The 16,801-nt window shown below is 31.4% G+C and overlaps 1 protein-coding gene across 4 annotated transcripts in view; it reads right to left on the bottom strand.

The window, feature by feature from the left end:
• Positions 1–247: 247 nt before the first annotated feature.
• The window catches only part of LOC143239580 (sodium/calcium exchanger 2-like), a 58,453-nt gene continuing 41,899 nt past the window's right edge, over positions 248–16,801 (bottom strand). For all 4 annotated transcript variants that reach the window (XM_076480781.1, XM_076480780.1, XM_076480783.1 and 1 more), the window contains 10 exons: positions 15,631–15,757; positions 14,771–14,984; positions 13,592–13,659; positions 10,148–10,315; positions 7,771–7,952; positions 6,652–6,887; positions 4,986–5,324; positions 3,713–3,891; positions 2,624–2,953; positions 248–1,676 (listed from right to left, as the gene is read on the bottom strand). In XM_076480781.1, coding sequence (XP_076336896.1) covers positions 1,443–1,676; positions 2,624–2,953; positions 3,713–3,891; positions 4,986–5,324; positions 6,652–6,887; positions 7,771–7,952; positions 10,148–10,315; positions 13,592–13,659; positions 14,771–14,984; positions 15,631–15,757 — 2,077 coding nt within the window. In that variant the 3' untranslated portion in view covers positions 248–1,442. The remainder of the gene's footprint in view (positions 1,677–2,623; positions 2,954–3,712; positions 3,892–4,985; positions 5,325–6,651; positions 6,888–7,770; positions 7,953–10,147; positions 10,316–13,591; positions 13,660–14,770; positions 14,985–15,630; positions 15,758–16,801) is intronic.

Below are 16,801 nucleotides of genomic sequence, written 5' to 3'. Positions count from 1 at the left end.
GATTCAACTAAAACAAAAGGTTAACTATATTAATTATTTGAACAAAAATACCCACTTCTCGCATCGTGTAATCACCATAGTTAGTCAAGGACTACTACTATGAAAAATATTTCCTTGAAAATTCAAATGCATTGTGTTCCCGTGACGTCGAGGCCTGATGTAGAATCGTGTGTTTATGAAGAGATGAATAATCATGTACATATTAACCTCAATGTGTATTTTATAGGAGCAGAATGAGGACTAAAAAGCAGTTTGAATTTTTATTTACTTTTCAGTACACAGCCAAAGAACAATGTTTTGTATAAAAGACACCCCAAAAAGATTATTTCATTATGAAATAGTTTTGAGATTATTTCTGTGAATTGTTCTGGAAGATTCCAGATATCTGGAGATATACCGTTTTTACCACCATATATAGATCACTGACCGGTTCAATGGATAATCGTAAATAAAACACAGTCCAAGTCTACATGTTCTAATCACTCACTAACACAGGAAATCATTAAAGATATAAGAGAATTAATTCTAAAATATTTAAAGTAGACGACATTAATTTTTCAACATAATGTTATCTTATAAACATTGTTAGAACACAATCATATTTTATCAATCAATCTATAGATGATCTTCTTTCACTTAAACCAAAAACATGGTCACAATGAGAAACTAATATAATACAAACACATTGTCCAATGTTCTGGGTACTGGTAGCTGAAAATCAATAAACATTTTTAAGTACTTGAAAGTTTTATTTTAAGGTCATCTTGTTGTATTAGAAATGAATTTTTAACAAGATGAAATATATATAAAAAACGTAAGAAACACAAGATCATATATAGTTCTTGCAAGTAACAGATAAGTCATGCATATGAACATGCAACGATATTACCACAAGGTATTTCTGATTTATAACTTATTTAACCAACAAGAAAATTTTTAAGTCCTCTCAAAGATACTTTCATAACTGAAATCCAGTTTATTGTAAAGACACGATACTCTGCAGCTTTGAACAGTGACCTTCATAAGGTATAAGTACAGTATTAAAAAAAAAAAATCACTTCAATTACAGCACTGAAACTAAATTTAAACAAATCAGTTAAAGATACCTTCTTTGTACGATAGACTCGTGATTTTGAATCTTACATTTTTCCCCCATGATAACAGAATACTGTGTTTATTCCTACTAATAAAGAAATCAAAATTTTTTTTTCCCTTCAGACACAAATATATTTGTACTCAAGCTTTTTAGAATATTGCCTTTCATAAACTACCACAGAGACAAAGGTAACTGAAAACAATTTTTTGCCATTAAGAACGTCTCTTAACATGCACGTGAAAGTAAACTGTAAACCAAACAAATTTTTTTGTTTTTATTGCGAGTGTCACAAAGATTACATCAGCATGAACAGTGATATGTATACGTCACAGAACAAAGTTCACTTCTAGTTAAAATAGCCATAGGTTTGCAGCGAGGACAGCAAAATATACAAAAACCACAAAATTACAAGAATTGCAAATGATGCCCTGGAAGCATTTATTGGACCCCCAAGTTCTGCCCTCCCAAAAAAACTTGAATATCGACGAACCATCAGAAGAAGAATACATATCACAGATGTGGCACTGTATATTCCTACACTGAAACTGAGAGATCCAGACGGCACATCAAACGGTTCTCCCTGAAATTAAGAAGCAACAAATAGTTACTAAAAATATAACAACCAATAGCAGGCAAAACATCGCATAAGTTGTATAAAATGATTTAAGGATTTCATTGGACCAACATATCTGTTGCAACCACACTTCTAAATATTCTCAATTATAATTACTTAAACTCCTTGATCACAAAAAACGATATATTGTTACAACAGTGACCAAAATATTTATATTTGACCCTTGTATATAATCTAATATTTTAATTTTCTTAAATGGAGGGAATGATAATAAAATGAAATATATAGATGTTTCTCCATGCGCTACTTAACTGTTTATATCGTATAAGCTTTAATTTAAAACGATTTGGGAAAGGACACTAATAACTGTTACTCCCATCATTTCATGACATTTAACTAATAACATACATTGATAAACTGCATTTTCAATCATCTAAGTTATTGTAATATACAATATACAAGGACACTGTTTATAAAACGTAGGTTTTAGAAAAAAAAATTACTCTAACATTTGATATATTTAGATTAAGTATGATTTACCAAGATGGAAATGACACATGAGCATTTGTACAGATCAGAAAATTAACTTTTTATGAAATTATGAAAGAAAGATTTAAATGATTCATAACAGAAATCTTTCAAAGTCCAAATATGTGAATTACTTAAGATATCAAATTATTTCTATTAAACTTAACAACTCAAAAAATTGTTTGAATGTTAAAGGATAGTTAACAGACTTATCAAACATGTATATAATGAAGTTACATACTTTTACAAGAAAATTAATAAAAACAACTAGCTTTACAGTTACGAAATTTTAGTTTTATTACAAATAATATATCCTTCCAAACATATTTCATGGCTCCAAGGTAATTTCGTTTTCCTTAACTTTCCTTGAAAATTTTTAACAGTAATCTCATTACAACCATTATTAAGATGAACAGCTACTGTACCTTTGCAGTCCAGTAAATTGCAGCAATAACCCATGGTAAACCCAACCCTAAGAAAACATTGACAGAGTTGCTACCAGTAACGTTGCCAATTGCATTATCAGCATATTTTTCCTGTTGTGCTGCAGCTTTGGAAGCAAAAAGATCGGGTAATGATGTACCAAGAGCAACAAAAGTGATAGCCGTTACTGTGTCCTTTAGTCCTACCAAGCAGCCAAATACGCCAGCAAGATCACCAACTATAGCTGTCAAAATTCCAATCATTCCTAATGAGAAGAAAAATGATGCCCAACCTCCAAGCACAGAGGTAGGAGGTACAAATGCAAAAATAATCTGAAAAACAGCAAAAAAAGCAGTTTTTAAATTTAAATTTGACAAAAATTACATGACATAATTTACTAAAGGTTCTATTTTTAACCAATACTGTTGGCAGTTTTAACTAACAGAGTCAACACAAGTTTTAATATTATTTACATTTACTGGCATTGTTTTTAGCACAAAGAGAACAACAAAAAAATGAACATTTTTAGATTATGGATATCTTCCTCTATAGTTCACTGTATACCAAAATGTAATATGTAATCATACTTCCATAGAATCTAAACTGTTAATACTTTCCAAGTCTGTTGTTCCATAAATATCTTAGAATATGCAAGAATGAATAAACTATAACAAACGTTATATAACGTTAATAATATTCTAACTTTTCCATACATTTCTGGTTATGGTCCATTTGACCAAGTGAATGTTTGGACTGTACAACAAACTCTTAACCTTTCAAGATGTGAAAACTACAAATATTCTATATTCAATTTAATCATCTTATGTACATGCAACTTATATACCTAACAAATAAAACTAAGAACATGAAAGGTGAATGAAATACATAGTGCATTTACCAATTTCTATTTTTCCACCATATGATAAATCTATCAATGTGTTACATATTTCAGTTGTATTTCTATAATCTCAATTTTATTAACTTTAATAAAATAAACTTTAAAATTAAAAATGCTTCAATAGATTCTATAATGTTTTGGTTTTTTTTTTTCATTTTTCAAACTTTTATCAACCAACAACTTACACACATACCTTCCAACCAAATGTTAGAAAATGCATCACATAGTCCACACGAGTTGCATTCTCCAAATCTCCACCATTGACATTCATAGCATCTTTCAACTGTCCTACCCAACTCTCAGAATGAAGTTTCAAAGCATCCACGTTAACATTTGTGAGCAGCATTAACCGATCCATTATGGTATTAAAATCTACGTTCATACAATAATCAGAATTTTGTTTAAAATCACTTGTATCTCAAAATATTAATTCTTTAACTATAAAAAATAAGATACTTGATTTAAGATCATTACTACTGATACTTTCTCAAGGCACTAAACATCCAAGAATCAAAACCTTTGATTGTAGTTAATATTTACATTGTAGTTTAAACAAACATTACAAACAGGTTAATAAAAAGAAATAAAGAAGGCAATGTTTATTTATATTAATGATACTAAAGGCTTCTTTATGTAAATTGCAACTTAAGATAAAACTTGTTTTGTAATTTGGCTACTTCCAAGATAGAAATACTTCACAACATGGTAGTACAAAGTCACAACATTAAGTCAGCTGTTCAAATACATAACTCATAGTTATATAGACTTTCCAAATCAGTAGCTATACTCATTGTGCAGGTCACTGTTTTCTGATATATAGGCTCATGTAACAACAGTTTTCAGCCAACAATACATTCTTTTGTTATACCTTAACAGGCAGTTCTGTTAAAATTACTTAATTTCTTGATATTGAGATTAAAAAAAAACAACAACAAACAAGGATTCTGAAAAATATTGAAGATAACAATAGAAGAGAATTGAGAATTCTAGTCTTGTCATTTTACAGAGTTGAAAATGTTTACTGTACATGTGATATGATTAAAGCAGTTCCAAGCAACCATTCAAATAAAGAGAAGCTCCTTTATGTTTGGCTTTATTTTTCAACAGATGAACCTAGACACTTTGAATGTTTTTTAAATGTTTTTTGAATTACCTTCTGAATTAAAAAAAATGCAACATTTTGAAAACATTCAAAGCTTTCCTCATACCAACAGGAAATGTTCCAGGTAATAAATTAGAAATGAGGTTGTAATACATAAAACCAACCTCATGTTATGACAGATTACACCTCACTAGAAGTGTTCCTTAAGGAATAATTTAATTAATTTAAAAACATTGATAACATATTAATATAAATTTGCCAAAACAAATCTTAACCCTACACAGAGACTCTTGATACTTCAGCAAACCCCATGCATTCTTTCCATTGTCCTACTGTTTTTAATTTATTTGAATGCAACTCTTACCATCATCATTGGTGATTGTAACAGTCAGCCGGTTGACTTGGCCAATTACAGCACCCCCTTTTGCTTCAAATATCTCTACTTCAAAATGCTCATCCTTTTCTGCATTGAAGTCATCAACAATCGGAATCTCGATAAATTTTTCAACTTCCCCATGTTCAAAATGAAGCTCTCCTTCTCCACCAATATAGTCTCGCCCACTCAGTGCTGTTTCATCAATCGTGCGCCAACGAACTGTCACAATACCATCAGCACCTTGCTTTCTAATGACAGAGATAAATGCAATTCCTGCGTTTTCCTTAACTAGGATTCCTCTACGTTTGAACTGCAAGATTCCAGGTTCTGAAGAGAAGACAAAATGTATTCTATTCCTGACTATTTCTGATTTAAAATCTTGAAATTTCAAGATATGATTAAAAAAAAAATAGATTGTAAAAATAGTGGACAATAAATAAGTTGTGTTACAATTCTGAAGATTATAAAACTAAAGCTGTAAACACACTAGCAAATAGTTTAACTGAATGTCAAACTATACAACTGACCAATGTAAAAGGACAAGCTAAATTTTGTCATCATGTAATATTAATAAAAATCTGAATATTATTTTTTTTCTCAAAGTAATTAACAACTCCAAGACCTTTGAAACTTCCACTTATTGGTTGGTAGTATCAAATAAAAGAATGGGTTAAAGAGAAAAATTAGTTTCTGAAATATAATTGCCTAAGGAACACCTTTGTTAATGTATACAATTCTCTTTAGAAATGAAATAAAAATATACAAGTTATCGATGATTTTAGCAATATTGCTAATGAATGAAGATGTAATTCCATGAAATAACCCAAAGTTTACTGTAATACATGCAAGAAGTATTCTTTGAATCAAAGTTCAATTAAGTTTGTTAGCCCTACAGCTGGTCACATTCCTATTAGTGTGAACAGTCTTGTAACACCTGCTGCTGCATATTAAGAATGTTGTTTTTCTTACCTCTATCTGCATGTCAAGGTCACTTGTGGTTCCTTGTTTAAACAAATATAAACCGTGGTACATAACATTTCTGTTTGTACCTGATGCTGTTACTGGTGAAACCAGGGGTCATTAATAGTTAGTTAGTCAGTTAGTATGTGCAAGAGAGAGAGAGAGGTAGGTAGGATTGTCTTGGTTTTTGTTCCCTTCAATTTTAGACTACCTACAAATACATCTTTATCTCTGTTTAACATAAATGTTATTGCTCATTCCAACAAACAGCTAAGATTTATTAATCAAAGTCACTGAAATTGCACACTTTATAGTAATGTATTTAAAAAATATCAGTTTCTATCAAACTGATATACAGATGTCTCCTTTAGATTAACTCTTTTTAAACTTAATTGTAAAAATATAAAATCCTTTACCTCATACCATAATAAATAAGGCCTGTCTCCTACTCTTTATTCTAGGGCAGGTAAATGTTTGGTCTTTATCATGTTTCTTTTAATTTAAGAATCATTAGTAAGTTTTTAAATTTCTATCTCAAAAAAGGACATTTAGATAAAACTACTTTGATTATCTGTAACAAAAAAGTAGACCAGTTACGTCTAATTTATGACACTATTTATATTCAAAACAGAAAATGTGATCTTAACACGTTCAATTAACAAAAAAACACTGCAAGAAAAAACACAAACTGTACCATCATCATTCAAAATGGTTATCTCCATAATACAGGTTCTTCCCAAAGCAGCCTCTTTTCGGTCTTCCTCATTGACCATCAACTTTAAAAAGAATGTTTCATCAGGCTCCCACTGATTGTCATTGACGATTTCCACAAAAACCTTCTTTTCTTCTTCGTTTGGTTCAAAAGTTATACTTTGCTTGAGTGCAATATAATCTTCTCCAGCAGTGGCAGTGCCATCTATTGTGTCAACTCTACAAAAACAAGTAAGAATAAATACTTTACGCTCTTGAAAACACTTCTCAGAAAACGATAATTTTATGAAAATCAACATTATCTTGTATTGATATTACGATGTACACTAAAATACTGCAAATTCCTTGCACTTTAAATTAGAATTACCAGAACGTAATCAATGTTCTTGTGCCTTAAGTTTGTATTAGAATTTAATGTTTTCTAAAACAAGTTTGTGAAGATTTTTTTTCTTCCAGACATAAAATCGAATGTATAATAAATAAGGCGTTAAAAATAGAAACTTTTGCTAGTTTAACTTCAATATACGTGTGCATTTCGTTCACAGTACTTACACCATCATAAACTAAGGACATTTCTTTAAATTTTATTTAGTAACAATGACGTAGCACAAAACTTACAAACAAATACTGTCATATAATATGGTGATACAAATATGGTAAAAAAATAAATAAAGATATTTCTACGACACTCGAATTTAATTGAAGTTGTCAATAAATGGGTATATTTTCAGTGTGTGATATGTCCATTCAGAACAATATATATATATATATATTATAACAAAAGAACACGTAAGTGTGTTTGTATGTGTTTTCTTATAGCGAAGCCACATCGGGTTATCTGCTGAGCTCACCGAGGGGAATCGAACCCCTGATTTTAGCGTTGTAAATTGTAGACATACCGCTGTAATAGCGCGGGAAATAGAACACGTACTACGACTTTTAACTTTATTATATCCTAAACACTTTTAGTATTCTTTAAATTTCTCAAAATCTTTTCAAACTCCAAAACAATTTAAGAATAGACTCAAAGTATCTCATGCTATTTTTAAAAAGTAGTACACATTTGCGTTTTCCGAACTGATTACACGTAAAATAAGCTCACCTGCAAGATACCTTATTAGACATATTACCACGGCGGCGAATAGTAACTGCAATACGCCCAACATTTTCCACAACAGCACAGGTGGCAGCATTAAATTCGATGATGGCCACACTTCTGTCTTCATGTGGCGCCACAGTCTTCAACTGCTTGCCCTGTTCGCTCTCTAGAATTGTTTGGTATACCTGCCAGAACAAACTTGTTTGTAATCACTCGTCTTAAAAAACAAACAACTTAAACAATAACACCAATATGGCTATGTAATTTTGCTCGACATATTTCAAGTTTTTTTTTTAAATATCCTTCATCTGTTAAAGTGAAATTTATTTATATTTTGTATTGTTAGCGTTAATAGTGCTTTAAAATATCTACAGATAACAGCACTATACAATACGAGACTCCCTAACACACACACACACACACACACACAGGTTTTGGAATTTCGCACAAAGCTACTCGAGGGCTATCTGTGCTAGCCGTCCCTAATTTAGCAGTGTAAGACTAGAGGGAAGGCAGGTAGTCATCACCACCCACCGCCAACTCTTGGGCTACTTTTTTACCAACGAATAGTGGGATTGACCGTCACATTATACGCCCCCACGGCTGGGAGGGCGAGCATGTTTAGCGCTAACACTCGCGACCCTCGGATTACGAGTCGCACGCCTTACGCGCTTGGCCATGCCGGGCCACTCCCTAACACATCAAAAATAAAAAATCATTACTATTATTCTTGTAATTAGTTGAATATTTAGGTTTTACTTCGTTATTAGCACCAACAACCTCATAAAAAAAAGTAAAATTAAAATTATTCGCTACAATGTGTCATCAAATTCACAATTTGTTTTAAAGCTTTTTTTTCCCCTGATACCAATAACGAAAAAAGGTTATTTCTATATCCAACAGAAGAAAACTAGTATGTAAAGAAATGATTAAGAGCCTATTTACGAACAAGGTAAATATGAATAGTGTTTCACAACTTAAATGAACAAAAAAAATATTAATTATTGTGTGGAAGCTATACTTTGTTAAAACGAGGTTGCAAAAAGATACAAACAAACGTTTCTGAAATTCTTAACTTCTTACGATTTAATTTTGAATTTGTAAATGAAGAAATATTGCTTTAAGTTTAAAAGTGATAAAAAATTTCAGTTTATATTGTAAAAAGCTAAAAATTAAGCATACTGACAGTTAAATGTTGAGACATCTATCATGACTAGGGTTCTAACACAAGACACTTGTCTCTTCTATACTTCTATAGATATTGTTCGTATAGTAACCACAATAGACAAAGGTAAAAGCAGAAACAAAACTGAATTGGTTTTCAAAACATTTTCCTGCAAATGTATATTCACTGTACACTTTGAGTTCTTATAATAAAGACATTATTTGCAATACATGGCAGAAGAAAAAGTAATGTTTACACATATATTAAGAAGCTTTAAAATAATTTTAATTATAACATTTCTACTACACGTATCACAAACAAAGATTTTCAATAAGGTACATAAAAAACAAGGTAAATTAAACATGCAGATACTAGTATGAACGAAAATTAATCAATTGAGATTTTTAACGGTATTAAACCTTGTAGTTTAAGGGTTAACACAATGCAACTGATTAAAATAGAGAATCAGAAAATTACTGGTTTAAGCCTAATGATCACCATGCTATAATACTTCTAAACATACCTTATCTTATCAATGTATTATTAATTTGAATGACCGAGTACAATTAGTGTAAATATAAACATTTGAAAATTAACGAAGTTAGGTTTAGAATATACGAAGAAAACAATTTATATCTTAATTTAAATGGTTTCTAGCAAATGCATAAATACAAACTTAAAGGTGTTTCACAAAATAAAAAGCATGTTTTACTCAATTTTCATTTATAATTGTATATTGTTCTGGATAATACAACCAGAAATATTGCTTTAAGTTTAAAAGTGATAAAAAATTTCAGTTTATATTGTAAAAAGCTAAAAATTAAGCATACTGACAGTTAAATGTTGAGACATCTATCATGACTAGGGTTCTAACACAAGACACTTGACTCTTATTTAAACTAAGAAACCAATGCTCAAGGCTCAAACAGACAAGTTCCTACCGTGATTGTTATGTTCCTTACAAGTTTAACCCTTAAATTAAAAATGAACAAACAACTAAAAGTAACATTTTACATTTTAAAATCCAACAACAGATAATAAATTTACACAGTATATGCAAATATAACACATATCATACATGCTGGTATGGGTATTAACACTTACTGATAAGGAGAGAACAATGTTTCGACCTTCCTAGGTCACCTTCAGGTTACAAGGGGCCGTTCTGAGATATTTTATTTCAAATGGGTTTCTCGTCATCAAGAAATATCATACCTGATGGAGTTTATGACTCAAACGAGGTTTTGTTTTCCTGCCACCACTTATGCTTCGAACCGCTCCAACTCGGTACCACATTCGGCTGTGTTCATGTTGCTCCGTCAGTCGAGCTGCCGCCAAGCAAGCAGCGTCTTCATCACTCAGGTCAGGATGTTTCTTTATTTCCTTTTAAGAAAAAGGCAATAAACCATTATAATCTTGAAGTGATTAATAGACTTGGTAAATACAGAAAAAACAAAACATTCACCCTCTTTCCACAAAATAAATAAAAGGAGAAACACTTCATTAAAAATTTTATTTGTAAAGAAAAATAAGTTATAAAAATTGTGAGTCAAGTTTTGATAATAAGCAAATATTAATTTACAGAAGGTCTATTCCTTTCTTGTAAAGGAGATAAAAAAAAACAACATTAGAGCACCTATGGGTGCTCATGCTCTATTCCACAAATTAGCACATACAGTATAAATCCCAAATGACAGAATTTAAGAATTACACTGTGAACTAGGCTTGTATAATATTGCTTGATTTATTCAATAATATGACCATACAATATTTACATCCTTTAGGCCATAATGTGTTAAAATCAATGTTTAAACATAACTTGCAGTATATACACTACTATTTTCTGCAACATAACACTAATACAATATAGCAAAAGAGCTAAAAAAAATTAGTTGAAAAAATTACTTGGTTCTTTATACTATAGACATTAAAGTAATATAGCAAGTAACTATCGAATTAAGCCATAAGTAAGATATCAATTGTCACTTATCTACAAACCACTTACTATTTAATGAATTTAGTAATTACAAGCATTAAGGGAAAAAAACCTTGACAACTTATAGTTGTTTGTGTTCAGCAGAACCTTTATGTTATATTTTATGATAATTGTGAATAAACGAGTGGCATAAATTAGTAAATAAAGTAAAGATATACATGAAATTCCCCACAAACTCAGTAACAATCGTTGTTTAAATGGATAACATCTAACAACTAAACAGCCCAGCATGGCCAGATGGTTAGGGCACTCAACTCATAATCCAAGGGTCATGGATTTGAATCCATCATGCCAAACATGCTTCCCTTTCAGCCATGGGGGCATTATAATGTGATGGTCAATGCTGCTATTCAACTTCATTTGCAGACATCAATTCACCAACATTCAACCAGTCACTGAAACTTAATATAGACAACCACGTATTAAGTAGACCTAGTTTATACACTCCACTGTTTCTGGCCAATATCACCGACAACACAACTCTACCAACTGCTCATGACACGTTCAGAAGATTAATAACAATGGGGGAACTAAAAACTAACCTTTCAAAACTTGAAAACTCCTCTCCTGATGATGATGGTATCAGAAACATGATCTTAAAAAAAGCATCCATTAACCTTCTGCAACATCTTAATATAATGAACCTACCTCTATTCACTGGATATTTCCCAGACATCTTGAAAAAGGTGAAAAGAACTGTAACCCCAAAAACATATACTGGAAACTATAACCCCAACAATTTCAAACCAAAAAGTCTATTATGCTGCATTGATAAACTTCTGGAAAGAACAATTTTAAGAAGACTACTTTTATTTTGCAAAACCAATAACCTCATTCCTGAAATACAAAACTCCTCATGTAAAAGGAGACAGACAATTGATCACTTGACCAAACTTACAGAATCTATATGCAAGTCTTTCAATAATAACTGAACAACTATTGCTGTTTTTCTTGATGTTAAGAAAACCTTTGATTCAGTGTGGCACAATGCCATTAGATACCGACTATATACTTTAAATACTAACCAGAAAATCATCAGATGTATCTCAAACTTCCTAACTAACTGCACTGACATCCAAGACATTTAATATCACTGCTGGTGTACCCCAAGTCTGTCCTATCTCTTCTACTATACATAATTTTTATGAACAACATAACTTTCCCAGACTGGACTTATACATATTTCTCACATTACGCTGATGACATAGCTGTCTGGAGTGTGTTGCGAGACCCAACAAATGCAAGCAACAGAATATAAAAAACACTTAAAGCTATACTCAAATTTTGCAACGACTGGAGTGTCCTATTAAATCCATACAAAACCACTGCCATTGCATTTAGTCACAGAGTTAATAAGCATCATAAAAACCTGAAAAAATAAATTTCAAATTAGGAAACAATGTAATTAAATTAAGCTCATGTCAAATTTCTATGAATAACATTTGACACATGATCCTCCTCGACACAACATTTGACACACGATCCTCCTCGACACAACATTTCAAAACTGTCAATAAATCTGTTAGTAATAGAATCTATCATTTAAAACTTATAACAGGAAACGACAAAGGATGCACACCTAACACTATCATTAAAATTTACAAAGCCTACATTCATCCTCTAATCGAGTACAGTGCTCAAATCACATACAACATGCAAAAAACCAGCCAGATAATTTCAACTCCAACAGAACAAAGTCCTAAGAATGGCACTAAGACTACCTAAATACACTCCTATCAAACACATGCACGAAATTTGTAACATACCTTTTCTCACAAATTGCCTTACAACAACAGCCTACAAATACTATGAAAATGCAGAGACAACTCCTTAACTGCCAAATTAATACCATGACAAGCACCCCACACAAAATAATATCCCCGTACCACGCATATCTGGCCTCAAAGACATCATAAAGTAACACAGAACACAATATAATGATTGGTTTACTAGTCGTTATTTCATGGGTTTTTTTATATTACAGCACTGGGCACAGGACAGATAGAATATTCGACACCTGTCTTGTTAAAGTGGTTTTTCTCAGTGTACTCTTCCCCCAGCAAGCTCTGAGTCATTTGGATTTACAGATCCCAGCCACCCCATGGCCTTGACCATTGAACATTTGAGTGATATCATTGACTTGCTTCTTTTTGTTGTTCTTCAGTCCAGCCTGGATTGACTTCTCTCCATTGCCTTGAATCGACCAGACTTTTTCTGCTGCTTTTCTCTGAAACTACCTTCACTATGCCAATCTTCACGATCATCCAATATGAAACAAAAACTAGGAGAATTTAATCCAAATTTTCAATGCATACATCAAAATTCTATCTTGAGCAGGGCAAAGGGGGACATAAATTTCCCTGAACATCCCATTTGAGAAGTCCATCTTCCTTTAAAACTAAATACCTGCCACAGAATTTTTCATGTTTTTTTGCTACTATTCATTGGTAAAAGAACAGCCTAAGAGTTGGCAGTGGGTAGTGATGACTAGCTGTCTTCCCTCTAGTCTTACACTGCTAAATTATGGATGGCTAACACTCTCATGTAGCTTTGCACGAAAATTCAAAACAAACAAACAACTAAACAGGAGAAAGTTAGTACTTTAGGTACTATAGAAATATGAAATTGTTTTATTTCAAGAATGTCAAGGTGGATTAACATACCTTCATAAAGTTGTTCAAAGAATCTCTATCTAACCTGCCTCCTGGAAAATAGCCTTGGCCAGGTTGATCTAGCAGGAAAATATATGATTATATTTATAATCAGTTTAGTAGTTTGTGAGAATAAATGCTACCTCCTAGTTAAATTTGTTTTGACAATAAAAAACATCATGGATAACTTTCTTATAATAAAACATTTTAATAACTATTGAAATTCTTTATTACTACTACTAATAATAAAAATACAAGAAAACTCATTTCTAAACTAACAATGAAATGCATTTACAGATTACAGACAATCCAAACTATGCACAAATAATAATGACTATTTATTCTGTTACTTGTTTCTAAGTTTAAAATGATAAACAATGCAAAGAAATGAAAACTTTTCAGAGTGATGGTTTCTTTTAGTTAGATGGAAAGAAAAAGTAATTTAAAACTGAACAAATGACTATGATTTCAACGGAAGTTACATTTGCGTCAAGGCTAACATCTGGTTCACAGAAGCTACAATCAAAAGCAGATATTTATATCTATGCTACATCCTATACAACAGAGCAGAATATACACATTTTGTGCTTAAATAGTATTGAATAATGCAACTTACATCATGTTTTTGTTTTTCACCCTGTACAGTACAGTTGTGTTTTATTGTAATTTTGAGACTAGGTACAGTTTAGATTTTATAATTGTGTAAAAAAAATGTTTTATTAAAAAGCAAGATTTTAACAAACTACAAACCTACAAGAATCACAAATAGAAAACCGAATTTCTTCTTTCATGCAAACAATGACAAAATCTAAACAATTAAACAGAAGTACCCTATTGTGTAAAACTTAAAGCTTGTATATTATTAGATATACAGAGTATTATATCTATGGCTACCTCATTTAGCCTCTGTAAATCTCAAAATTTTATTATGTATATGATAAGACAGTTTTTCTTAAAGCAGGCACCAACATGTTTCTAAATGTATTTGAAGTATTGCGCAAAACACATTAGATAAATATATATTTTTACGTGTTTATTGTTGGAGTTTGTTGGGTTCCCCCCCCCCTTACCTTGAACCTTTATTTCACTCACTTTTGGAACGTAAGTATGCTCACTGGATATTCTTAGATTTAAAACTCACTATTGGTGTTTTATTATTATTAAAAACTTTGCACTCTTATCCATACTCACCCATTGCAGACTGAAGTTCAAATTGTTTTTGTTGAGATTTTTTCTTTCCCATAAAGAAGTTTTTGTCAGCCAAAAAAGCTAATGTAACCAGTCCCGGAAAGAAGAGAAGAGTTACTAAGGCTTCCCACAACTCCACCTCGTTTGGCGAGACGGCAACCAATATAAGTAACCAAATATATGCAAACACACTGAAAAATGATGTCGTAGCAAACACCTAAGTAAAGACAAAAAGAGTATACAATAAACATTATTGATAAGAACTAATTACAGTAAATATGTATGCCCTTCAAAATAATAAAAAAATATTCAGAACTGTTTAAAATTACACCTTTATCTGGCCAGGTAACAAACTTCTAACTGCTGTAAAGTTCTTTTAAGGCAGAAAACTACCCGTTTGACAAGAAAGTTTTGGGTGTTTTTGTTGGGTTTTTTGGGTTGAAGAGAAGGACAATATTGCATTTTTAAGTATTGAAAATAACACAAAATATACATTTCATATTTTTAAATAAGCAATCACAATAAACACATTTATCTTGCAATTAGAACCCAATGAACAAGTAATCATGATTTTTATTTTGAGTCTCAAATTGTAAAATATCTAAATATTCGAAACCAATATTGTATTCAAACTAATAAAAATTTCAATTATATATTCAATAAGCTATTACAACTTGTATAAAAGACACTTAAAATTTGCAGAAAATTTAAAATTGTACACTGCAACGCTCAAATTTTAACAAGTATATAATAATTACTTTAAAACAAAACAAGAAACAAAATATAGCCACTAAATAAATTAAATTACTATCGAATATACGATATACCAACTATAAATCAAATGTAAAGTAATTGCATCTCACATTGATAGATCTTATTCTCTTTGTCTCTCCGTGCGGTAATGCAGCGATACAAACAGCAGATATGACAAGTAGATTGAACGCTGCAGATCCAACAATAGTTCCTGGGCCTAAATCTCCTGCCTTAAAACTGCAATGCATACAAACTTTAGTATTAAAGAGAGAGAGAGAGAGAGAGATACAAGTGTAACAAAATGCGTTAAGTACAAAACAGTATGAAAGAAATACAATATATCAAGTTATAGTAGCAAGTGTATTGTACATATAAACCTCGTGACTAACCTTCTAAATTAATAAAATTACGTATTCTGATAAAGCAACAAGTTTCGAAGATTTTGTTTTCAGAAAAGTAAACTATTTTAAGTTTTACACTGTGTAGCGAAAATCAAACATAAAAACAATTAAATACTGCTATAAGAGAAGCAATGAAAAACAATTGGCACACTAATCAGTTGCAGATATATTTGGAGAGAATAGAAGAAATACCTTATGTAAGAAAAAACAACGAGAAAAAAAATTGTTGTAAGCTATGTTTATTAATGTTGTAATACGTTTATTTTACATTTTAACTTAAGGATGTATAACGTTAAGATCATGTTCGTTCTGGAAATACTTAAAACAGGTGTAGAATATAAATACTAAGTCCCGTGAAGCTTTTAGAAGCTAGTTGCTGAACGAGTTAAAAGTCAAAAGATATAGAGTAAGTGTTATTTCAAGATAAGAGTAAATTAAGTCAGATTGTTTAGTGAAGTACTTAGATTTGTGTTCGCTGTCAAGCACACGGGTTACACTGTATAAATAATTGATATTTATGTGTAGTGCGATAAAGTTATTGTCATTTGTAACGTAGGCCTACAACAATTTACGAAAGAACAAAGTAACATCCGTTTGTTTCTTTTTGTTTGAATTTCGCGCAAAGCTACACGAAGGTTATCTGCGCTAGCTGTCCATAATTTAGCAGTGTAAAACTAGAGGGAAGGCAGCTAGTCATCACCACTACCGTCAACTCTTGGGCTACTCTTTTACCAATGAATAGTGGAATTGAACGTAATATTATAACGCTTCCACAACTGAAAGGGTAAGCATGTTTGGTGCGACGGGAATTTGAACCCGCGACCCTCATATTACGAGTCGAGCGCCTTAACCACATGTCCATGCCGAGCCCGTAACATTC

The sequence above is a fragment of the Tachypleus tridentatus genome, chromosome 13 (assembly GCF_004210375.1).
Source record: "Tachypleus tridentatus isolate NWPU-2018 chromosome 13, ASM421037v1, whole genome shotgun sequence".
Taxonomy (NCBI): domain Eukaryota; kingdom Metazoa; phylum Arthropoda; class Merostomata; order Xiphosura; family Limulidae; genus Tachypleus; species Tachypleus tridentatus.
Note: the sequence above shows the minus strand (reverse complement) of the source record. Positions and strands in the feature narration are given on the sequence as shown.